At 41.4% G+C, this 11,397-nt stretch overlaps 1 protein-coding gene across 1 annotated transcript in view; it reads right to left on the reverse strand.

Moving 5' to 3' along the window:
• The window catches only part of LOC114046661 (bactericidal permeability-increasing protein-like), a 41,204-nt gene extending 30,554 nt beyond the window's left edge, over nucleotides 1-10,650 (reverse strand). Inside the window, exons 1-3 of the mRNA XM_027867072.1 lie at nucleotides 10,449-10,650; nucleotides 5,957-6,047; nucleotides 1,449-1,571 (exon numbers count right to left, since the gene is read on the reverse strand). Coding sequence (XP_027722873.1) covers nucleotides 1,449-1,571; nucleotides 5,957-6,047; nucleotides 10,449-10,650 — 416 coding nt within the window. The remainder of the gene's footprint in view (nucleotides 1-1,448; nucleotides 1,572-5,956; nucleotides 6,048-10,448) is intronic.
• Nucleotides 10,651-11,397: the final 747 nt, after the last annotated feature.

Genomic DNA, 11,397 nt, shown 5'->3' on the forward strand with positions numbered 1-11,397 from the left:
CCTGAGACCTAGAGGCTGAGAGATGGCCATCATTAAACAGGCAAGGCTTTGGACTCAGCTCTGACTCTGAATCCAGGACTTTTTTTCACAGTACTCTACTCATCCCTCAGCTAATCAAAGTGATTTGTGCAAGGTCATACATGTAACATAATGACCCTGAACCTTGCTCTACACTTTGGAGTGGCCCCAGTCCCCACATTCTGTGAAGGAGGCTACATTCCCTGATCATTTCAGTTGGGATTTTGAAACAATGGACCGAATTCCTGAGCTTCTCTCCCCAGTCACTATTCAATAAAATTTAAGCCAGTAACAGTGAGGATGAGCTGGTCCTTAACAAAGCTGTAAGAGCCACAATGATGGTATTTACCGAGTGAACTTGAGCAAGTCATAGCTGACCCTCTCCTACCTTTCTAGTCTCCTTACACCTTATACTCCCTATCATACTCTGTCCCCAGTACTCTGAGATCTAGTAACAATGGCAACCTTACAATTCTTCACACAAGCTACTGCACCACTCGACTCCCATCGTTTTCACTGGCTGTCTCCAGGCCTGGAATTCTTTCTTTCCTCATCTCTGCCTCCTAGCTTCCCTGGCTTTACTCAAGTCCCAGCTATAATCCTACTTTCTACAAGAAACCTTTCCAATACCCCTTAATACTAGTACCTCCCATCTGCTGGTTATCTCCAATTTATCCTATCTATACTTTCTTTGTACATAGTTGTTTGCATGGTATCTCCCCCTTTAGACTATGAGTTCCTTGAGATCATGGACTATTTATTTTGTTTTGTTTTTGCTGGTGGTGGCAGAGAGGACTTTCTTTGTGTCCTCAGTGCTTAAGGCAATGCCTGCCACATCGTTGATGCTTAATAAATGCCTATTGTCATGACTGCTATGTTCAGTATACTGAGGGTACAAAGTTAAAATTATGCTTGGAATTTACTCTCTTCTTTTGGGTCTATTGAAATCCTCCTATTCTTCTCAGGCTTTGATCACAGGTCACCTCATCAGACAATCACTTTTCTGATCCCCTCCTCATTCCCATCTTTTCTCTATCCTCTCAAATTTCCCTAGAACCTTTTCTCATATTCTCTCCTTTGCCCCATCCCCCTATGCCCTTGTGTTATACTTAATTGCTTGTAGGCCATATCTTCCCCCTATAGACTGTCAGGCTCTTGAGAGAAGGAACTGTCATCATTCCTTTCCCTTTGCATCCCTAACGCTGAGCACAGAACTCTGGCAGACCCTTCATAAATGTTTGTGGAATTGCTTCCCTCATAGGGTTATCATGAGGGTTGCATGCAAGAAGAGATGGGAAATTAACTTTGAAACCAACACAAGTTTTATTATTGAGACAAAGGAAAGAGGAGAATTTGAAACCCAGAAACAAGGCCAAGGAATTATGGCTGCAGTCAAACAAGAGTCTCAAAGACCCCAAGAAATGACTTACTTGGCCTTCTGGTTGGTCCATTTTCCATTAATGATGATTGAGCCATTGGTCATGGACAAAACAAAGCCTTTAGAAACCACACTAATATGGGATTTTTGCAACATAAACTTGCTGATCATCATTCTGCAAGAGAAAGCAAAAGAGAAGAGACTCTTTGAGCCCAAAAGGTCTCCATGGAAAGATTCAAGAAAGTGATCTTCCCAAGGTCTGGCACTTAGCAATGTCTGATACATAGTAGGCACTTCACAAATGCTTGTTGACTTGACTTGACTTGACATTGCGTTAAGCAAAAAGGAGGCAGCATAGAACAGTGGAAAGACACTGGTTGAAGAGGCAGAGAACCTGGGTTTGGATTCTAGTTGTGACCTCACTTTCTGTGTCACTTCAGTCAAGACCCTTTACTTCTCTAGGTTTCAGGTCCCTCATCTATAAAATGGGGGGGGTAGACTAGATGAACTCAAAGTCTCTAATGGTTTCATGGGTTGGTTGGTTGTTGTCCTTCATTCTAGAAGAAAACCAAAATGACATCACTATGCATACATAGTGGTACAGTGTGTCCAACTGTGGCTGATCAGACCAATACTTAGCTCAGAAGGCTCTACCACAGGTCAGGCACAGATCGTCCATGTGAACATCTGGAGTGAATGGTTTGATTATCCTACAAGTATAGGATTGAATTAGATCTAGAAGGCTAAGCAGAGGTCTTCTGGCCCAGTGGTGTTAGTAGATACAGGGCCACTAAACTGTACATGAAGATTCCTGTGGGCATATCGACTTTGAAAATTACACTTTAACATTATCTATGTTCTACTGCATTTTTATTTATTTTGTTAAGTATTTCCCAATTACATTTTAATCTGATTTAAGAGGTATATATCTGATAGGTCTCATCTAGACCAAACTTCTCATTGTATAGTTGGGGAGCTGAGGTCCAGATTGGGGAAAGTGACAACACAGATCAGAGAAGCAAGGGAGCAAGGTCTTAAATCCAAGTCTTCTGAATCCTGATTCAGTGCTCTTTCCATTATAACATGCCACTTCTCCAATATCATTGTCCTGAACAATGTCACTTTGTTGTGAAGTTATTAATCCATTATAACCCAACCGCACTATAACATTGTGGAAAGCCATTCTGACACCCTTCATCTGCCCACCTACCCCCACCCAGTTTATAATGATTCTACTCTTGCTCTGGATGGTTGACCCTCTAAGACAGTATTATACTAATTTGCTCTCACTATTTGCTCTCACAGTTGCAAGGCAGACCAATGTAGCAGTGAAATCTCCAGTCTGTACAATAATTTGCTATCCATCACTTGCCTTTCTTCCTCCTTTCCCAAATGCCCTCCCCTACTCCTTTTCCACCTCTTGCTGAGGGAATAGTAATCATCTCAATATTACCACTGCTTCTATAAGTGGCATGGTAATGGACTGCCTGATGGCTCTCTTCACCATTCCTGTACTTTCCAGACCAGATTTTCCCTTCCTGGTCCACACTCCTCTCTATGTGTTGTTTCTCCTTATTAGAATGTAAATGCCCAGAGGGCAGTGACTGTGTGTCTCCAGTGTCTAGCACAGTGCAGAACACAGAATGGGTACTTAATCCATGTCTTTTCATTCATAGGAACATTCAGAGTTATGAAAGCTACCCTTGAAATCACAGAGAGGCTCTCAAACATACAGCATTTGTCTGCCTCTACCATCTTAGCTGAGCTTTCTCCTGCACTTCTTTTAAGTTTTAAGTTGTTTTCCCACCCACTCCTCCAACTAGAAGAATAGGGTGTATTCTCCTTATTTTGTGGTTGGAGTATCTGCAAGCTCTTCTTGGTGTTTTGCATTGCCAAAGAAGTTGACCCCGGAGGGCAAGATTTGGAAACTAACAGACTCTTCTTCTTATGGAGAGAAAGCAGCTGAGGGGTTTTTTTTTTCCTACTCTGATGACTTGGTATGTGAAGAATCTATCTCTCACTAATAGAAGTAGAGCTTAATTAAGGGTCTGTAAGAAGACTTAGGTTCGTGAGTCCAAATCTGGCCTCAGACACTTACTAGCTGTGTGACCCTGAGCAAGTCACTTAACCCTGTTTGCCTCAGTTTCCTCATCTGTAAAATGAGCTGGAGAAGGAAATGACAAAGCAATCCAGTATCTTTGCCAAGAAATGACAGAACAACAACAAAGTTAAAAGAGATAAGTCAGACTCCCTTCTCCTGCAAAGTAGCACTTTAGTCAATTATTCCAGTTGAAGCCAGAAGGTGGCAGTAGAGAAAGGTTCTGTAATCATATGTCCAGCTGCCACCAGGATAGGAAAAGAGCATTACTCAGCAATGACCATGTAAGACCAGCAGGAAAGGACACTTGGCTGACACTCTATGCCACATCTATCAAAAGCAGCAAAATGACATCCCCAGAAGACATCAGGAGCCAATCTGAAGCGTCAGAGTCATGAGATGCCAAGCCACACACGTCTCTTAGGTGTGGGCCCCTCCACACATGTTGCCTGGCCATATGTGCTTCCTGTGTGTGGGCTTCTCCATACCTCTCCCCAGGCATAGTCACTCCCTCTAAAAATGTGTGTTTCTGTGGGTAATTATGCTCCAGGATTAAGGGGGAATTGTTCTGTTGCCACTTACTATGATATCTCATTAGATGCTTTTGCTTTGAACTAATTGTGTCTACTATCTGACTAGTAAAAGCAAATATGCTGTGGAAAAAAGGGCTTATGACTTTTGAGTAGATTTAGATCCAAAGAATGCCTTGAACTTGGTGTAGCTTAAGGAGAAAGGATTACACGTGGAGAAGGCACTCCCAGATGCTACATTAATATTCTGTGATCCTAAGATTCTAAGATTCTATGACTCTGATGTAAGAACTTCAGCTAATATAGTCACAGAAGAATAAGAATTTAACCATTAAGTATAAAGGAGGTATTTAGCTATAAAATATGCATCTGTGCTCTGATTCCTTTATAAGGCGTAAACTCTTCTCTGGGTCCAGAGGGGAACAGAACTGCCTAAATAAGCAAATTAGCTCAGAGGATTTTACCTAGTTAAACCCCAAGTGAATTTCAATAGTTTAGAGTCAGAGTTAGAGGCATTAGGCCCTGGGTGCTACCTATGAAGGAAACTGCTGAATAAATGGAGAAGGGAATTTATTCTTTCCCATGACCAACATTAGCCATGTCATAGCTTTGAAAAAGTGGCACAGAGTTGGCATGGTGAACAGATACACAGGCAACTGTGACTTCAGAGACATACACTCCAGAAAGACATGGATACCATGAGACAGTCACCTGAGGAAGAAAGTAGCTTCAACAAGCTGCCCCTGGCAATTGAGAATCAAAGCAGGCAGTTCTCTTAGTGATGGCAAAGAATTTGAAGGGATGCCTATCAATTGGGGAATGGATGAACAAGTTATGGTATATGAGAAGGTAGAATACTGTTGTGCTAGAAGAAATGATGAAGGGGAAGGTTTCAGAAAAACTGAAGGTTTGGAAAGACTTAAATGAATTGATACAAAGATAAAGTGAGCAAAAACAATTTATACAATGACAATATATTGCAGACAACTTTGAAAGACTTAGGTACTCCGATCAACACAATAACCAACCACAAATTCAAAAGACTGCTAATCAAACATGCTATCCATTTCCATATAGAGAGAAATGGACTGAGAATGCAGATTGAAGCTTCTTTTCCTATTTTTTCTTTTCTTTTTTAATGGCTAATGTGGGAATCTGTATTGCTTGACTATATGTATTTAGGATAGGTTTTGCTTTTCTTGACTTCTTGATGGATAGGAAAGGGAGAGATGGGAGACAGAGAATTCAGAAGTGATAATGAAATAAAACTTAATTTTTTAAAAGGGGAGTCAATTGTATGCCGTCTTGGGAGGGTGGTGGGGAGGAAGGGGGATAAAAATTTTAAACTCAAAAACATATGGAAGTGATTGTTGATAAATCAAAATAAATTAATTTTTAAAAAGGGGAGTCAAAGCTATGAAAAGGAGTTGATCCTGGGAACCTAATGTGAGAACTCTATAAAGAGAAAAAGAACTTCCAGGCCCTATAGTATCTTTGATATATATGTATACTACATGTGTACCTCATTACCACTGTAGTCTGAATTTGAATCCATAGGAGAGAATATTCCACATTTATGTGGGAGGAATTTTAAAGCCGCTATTCTTGCTATGCCATTTGACAAATGCTTTTGCTAAGAGTTAACTGAGTATACTGGCTGAGTGTTCATGGGAAGCACATGGGTTGGAGCTCATGCCCTACAGTTTTAGGAGCGCAACCCCTCAGGGTTACCCCTAGAACCTGAGGTAGCAGTTGCCCTCTGGCGACACAACATGAGATTGAGTGCAATTTTGAAGAGTAGTCCTGTAGGGGTATTACACTAGGATTCCATGATTCTAAGATTATAGAATTCTGTGAATCAAAAATTCTATAGATCTAAGTTCCCATGAATGAAAGAAAGGCTAAGATTCCAAGGATTGAAATTGGCCTCACCTGATGAATTCATAATCCCCTAGCCCCATTTGAATTGGCAAAGAGATCTTCAGCAGCTCCTTCTGTAGTAACTCTGTTCCTTGCTTTGAAACTGAAGGAACAGAAAGCAGTGGAGGTTAGTAGTCATGACATTCCCACGTAGTGTGTGTAACTGGGTTGGAACATGTGATTGTTCATTCCAAAAGTGAATAAAAATGTATCCCCACAGCCAGCTTTCAAATAGACAGGGGAAGTTTCTAAATATTATATACAACATGACTAAATATTGTATACAATATGACTCAAATACAATATGACCCAAATGTCTACTGGTACAGTAGAAAGAACAGGGGCTCTGCAATCATGGGACCTGGGTTTAAATCCAGCCCTTGACACTTAGTACTTGTTTGATGTGGGGCAAATTAATTTAACCTCTCTTGTACTGGCTTTCTTCGACTGTAAATTGAGGGAATTTGACTAGATGGCCTCTGGAGTCTTTTCTGTTGTTCAGTCATATCCAACTCTTCATGATCCCATGCACCATACTGTCCATGGGGAGTTCTTGGCAAAGAGATTGGAGTGGTTTGCCATTTCCTTCTTGAGTAGATTAAGGCAAATAGAGGCTAAGTTATTTGCCCAGGGAAGCACAGCTAGTGAGTGTCTGAGGCTAGATTTGAACTCAGGTCTTCCTGACTCGAGGTCCAGCACCCTATCCACTCAGCCACCTAGCTGCCCCCGAAGTCCTTTCTAGCTCCACTTATAGGATCCTTTGGATTTAGGCACTGAAGGCTACATTCAAATACAAATATGCTGCCTCAGAGGGATGGCATATTAAGACCCATTAAGACCTTTGCATGAATTCATTTAGTTGATTAACTTTAGTGATTTAATAAGGGATGATCTGAGGGACAGGCAAACACTGATGACAAGGTGGTGATCCTGGAGGACCAGCAGGGAGGGCAGAAACCCTATTTGCAGGGACCCTGCAAGAGGGAAGATGCTCCCTTGCTTTGTTTTCATACTTCTTGAGCACAGGTTATGAGGCTAGCACAGAGGGGATAAAAGGTAACTTGGCCTTTTAAAACTTGCTAATTACTCATTAGAGGCCAATTGTGATGATTAAATACTATAGAGAGAGTGCTTGTAAGCTTAGAAAAAGATACAACAGAATCAGACCTGAGTTGGTTCTCTTCCTGATTAGTAAAAATGATCTCCTTTACGTGAAGATTTAGTTAACAATAACGAATTTCTGGGGCAGGAGTAGGGGAGGAAGCATTTAGATAGTTCTAATGTGTAACTGAGCAGTCTCTTGATGCCAGCTCCCATCATGGAGGTTAACTTTCCATATGAATCTGAACAAATCACCTCCCTTCGGTAGATCATCATTTCCTCTTCCGTATCATGACAGGGTTGGACTCAAACATCTCTTTCTAAAACTCTTTTCAGCTCTGAGGTTCTATGTTCTGAGCCCTCTCTAGCTCTGACATTCTATGAATTTACGAGCCTATGGCTCTTAGGGGAAGGGTAATAAAGAAACAGGGCTATTCATCAGTGAAACTTCATTCTGGGTGAAGCCCTGTAACTTCTTTCCCTATGATATTATTGCTCTGGAAGAAGAAAATTTCTAAGATGACCAACTCAGCTTGTCCCTCCTGCTCGGTGCAACCCTCCCAGTTTCCTCCAGCCCACTGGGAGCACTTCTCTCCTTTAGATTCCTGCTATATTTACTGTCTGCCCTTTTCATCAGTCTTGTACTTACCGAAAATATCAAAGTGAAGAAGGGAATTTAGAAGTCATCTAATCCAGGTCCCTCATTTTATTGGTGAGGAATTCCACTGAAGCTCAGAAAAGTAATCTGACAGGTCTACAGTGGCAAGTCACTTAACCTGTTGTAAGCATCCCTCTGAGTTACAAAAAGGACTAACTCTCTAAGTTACAAAATCCAGTCTGGCTCGGTAGAAGTTTTCTCAGCTGAGAGTTCCCTTCACCAATGAAATCACAAACCCAGTCCCCATTCTTATTATTAGTGGCAGAGCCTGGACTTGAACCCACTTTTCCCAGCATCATTCAAGACTCTCCTCTACAACATACTTCCTCCCCTTCTGACATTTCTTATACTATTGAATCTGTTATTTAACCTTCAAATCAATATTTAACTTTTCATCTACTTCCATTTCATTTTCTGAACTAGATTTTAAAGTCAAATTCTCTGAGATCAGGAATCTAGGTCTTATATTTCTTTGCATCTCCCATGATATCCAGCACAGAGTCTTACACCTCATAAGCAATCATATATTTAATTCATTCAACAAATACTTATTGAGAAACTGCTACACATAGAGCTCTGTGCTAGTTGCTGCGCGATGGGGCTGAGGGGGAGTTACAGAGACCCACTCCCATAGCACTTAGCAGAGGGCACTCAGCAAAGACTAGCCACCATTGATCAAGTCTGCCTCAGACTCAGTGGTTAAAGGGAAAGGCTTGTATAGGGAGCCACTGTTGATAGAGAGATCTTTTTCCCCCTACCTAGAGTTGGAGTGGGAATTCAGGCAGCTGGACGTAAATTTTTGTCCCTAAGAATAGTCCTGTGCCCCTATAGCCATCCCGAAGACAGCGTGTAGGTTCATTCATTCACCAACTGTTAGATCTAGAAGAGACTTTCAATCAGAGTGTTAGAGCAGCTGAAAGCTCTTAGAGATCATCCTGTACAGCGTCTCCATTGTACAGAAAAAGAAACTGAGGCTCAGAGAAGACCTCCAAAATTACATAGCAAGTTGAGGCTGCCAGTCACTATACTAGGTGCTGGGGATATAAGAACAAAAATAAGACAGTCCCTGCCCTCAAGAAGCTTATATTCTATAAAACATGCACACATTAAAGTCTATACAAAATAAATGCAATACCATTTTCACAGTGAGGGAGACACTAGCAGCTGGGCAGGGGATTGGTTAAGAAAGAGCTTCATGTAGGAGGTGAAACTTGAACTGAGCTTTGAAGGAAATTAAGGATTCTAAGAGATAAAGGTGAGGAGGGAAGGAGTTCATTTTGTGCACAAGGTAGAGGGCAAGGTAAGGGTTTTCTGTGAGGAATAACAGGAAGGCCAGTCAGGTTGGACCATAGAGTGAATGAAGTAGTGAAAGGTCCACAGATCTGGCTTTAAATACCAAAGGAGTTTTCATTTTATTTTTTCTTTGTGTGTTTAGTAGATTAATTTATTGCTAGCTAAGTGATACAGTGGATATGTGCTGGGACAGGCATCAGGAGGACCTGAGTTCAAATCTATGTAACCAAAGGCAAATCACTTAACTTCAATTTCCTCAACTAAAAAAAGGGGGTGATAATAATAGCACCTATTTTGAAGGGTTGTTGTCAGGATCAAATGAGATAATATTTGTAAAGTGCTTACTTAGCACAGTGCCTAGCACACAGAAGGTGCCATATAAATTCTAGCTATTAATATTAGTGGTGTGACATGGTCAGACTTATACTTTGAGAATATGACTTAAGCAACTCTGCAGAGAGTGAATGGGATAGGAGAGGGACTAATTAGGAAGTTATTGCATGAGAAAAGGCTGAATTAGTGAATATAAGGAAAGGGATGGATTCAAGAGATGTTGAAGTAGAATTCACTCATTTTGTCCACTGATTGGATCTTCAGGGTAAAGGAGAAAGAGGCATTGAGGATGGGGTAGTCATGCCCTCAACAGAAATAGAGAAGTTTGAAAAAAAAGATGGAATGTTTTAGTGAAAGAAATTGAGTTCTGTTGTGGATAAGATGAATCTGAGCTAGGGGACATTTAGCTGGAAATGTCAAAGAAGCAGGTGGTGATGAAGTTTTGAAGGTCAGGAGAGATGCTGCAGCTGGACAGAGAGAACATCTACATAGCAATGGGTCTGGATACTGGTCTGAACCCATGGGATCTGATGAGGTTAGCAAGGAAGAGAATGTAGAGAGAAAAGAAGTTCCTGGAGAAGACCTTGGGGTACAGTCATAGTGAAAAGAGGAGATTTGGATAGGGATCCAGTAAAGAAGTCTGAGGAGTAGTCAGACAGGTAGAAGGAGAACAATAGAGAGTTAACCTCTCTTGGACTGCCTCAATTTATGGTGCTTCTTGAAATTACCCTGTGTTTATGTTGTACATACATGAATTTTGAGAAAGAGAACTCCAGTTCAGATTCCTGTTCTGTTGCTTACTGTGTGTGTAACTTTTGAGGAATTCTGAGACTCAGTTTCTTCACTGGGGAGATTAAAAGGTTAGACTAGCTCATCTCCCAGATATTTTCTGGCTCTAAATATTCTAATCTTCATAGCAAGAGTTATGATTAGAACCTGAGTATCTTGACTCTCAGCACACAGCTTTTTTTTCCAAAAGACTGGATTACATCAGACTTTTGCCTAGAGCCAACCTTCTCCTATTCCTGGGACCTTGAGGGTTGCAGAGAAGGTTAGAGAGAGAGAGAGAGAGAGAGAGAGAGAGAGAGAGAGAGAGAGAGACTGTTACCTGTTCCTTACCATGGTCTAGGCCTTTCTGGGAGATCCTTATCACTATGCCTGGTGGCATCTTCTTCCCCTCCAGAGCCACTGCCATTGCTGCCATCAGCATCAGCCCGACCCACATCTTCTGAGACATCCTGATCTTAGGATGTCCTTGTGCTCCTGGGGCGTTTTGCACAGTTCTGTATACTGCCTCTGACACCCTTTCCAGGACTATCATCTGAGAGTGAGCAGTGCCTTTATAGCTGAGCAATAATGGGCAGTGGGGGGAGGGAGAAAGAATTCTAAACAATGAAAAAAAGAAGGAGGAAGAGGCTTGGAAATTGCTCCAAGTCTCTCATTTAAGAGAAAGGTTTAATCATTAACACAAAATCTACACCTAGCGAAGCTACCAGCCAGGTTTGATTTCTTAGAGTCTAGATACTGGACTGACAATAGGAGATCACCTTTCAATAAGGCTTAATTTAAGGGGTCTGGGAAGAATGTCAGGGTTCAATTTCTGCCCTCCTCGGCACCATTATTAGGAACTAAATAAATGGTGGTGGAACTGAATTTATCCCTCACACTTAGATCCCTCCCTCCTTACAAAACCTGGTATTTACCTGACCTCACCTCCATCCTTTGCACAGAGTATCCCTGGCCCTGTACTTAACTCCATTACTGGAACATAAAATCTCCAAGCTGAAAGGACTCTTGAAACACAGAACATAAAATGCTAGAGCTAAAAGTTTAAAAATCACCTTTCCTGGGCTATTATTGCAATAGCCTGCTAATCAATCTCTTTGCATTCACTCTCTCCTCTTCTCCATACATCTGCCATTCAGCTGCCAAAATGATTCTCCTAAAGCACAGGTTCCCATCTTAAGAAGCTTCAGTGGTACCATATTGCTTTCAAGATAACCTAAACCTTCCTTGGTTTGGAATTGATAGCTCTCCACAATCTGGTTCCAGGCTATCTTTCCAGGCT

The sequence above is a fragment of the Vombatus ursinus genome, unplaced genomic scaffold (genome assembly GCF_900497805.2).
Source record: "Vombatus ursinus unplaced genomic scaffold, bare-nosed wombat genome assembly UNPS02014785.1, whole genome shotgun sequence".
Classification (NCBI taxonomy): Eukaryota; Metazoa; Chordata; class Mammalia; order Diprotodontia; family Vombatidae; genus Vombatus; species Vombatus ursinus.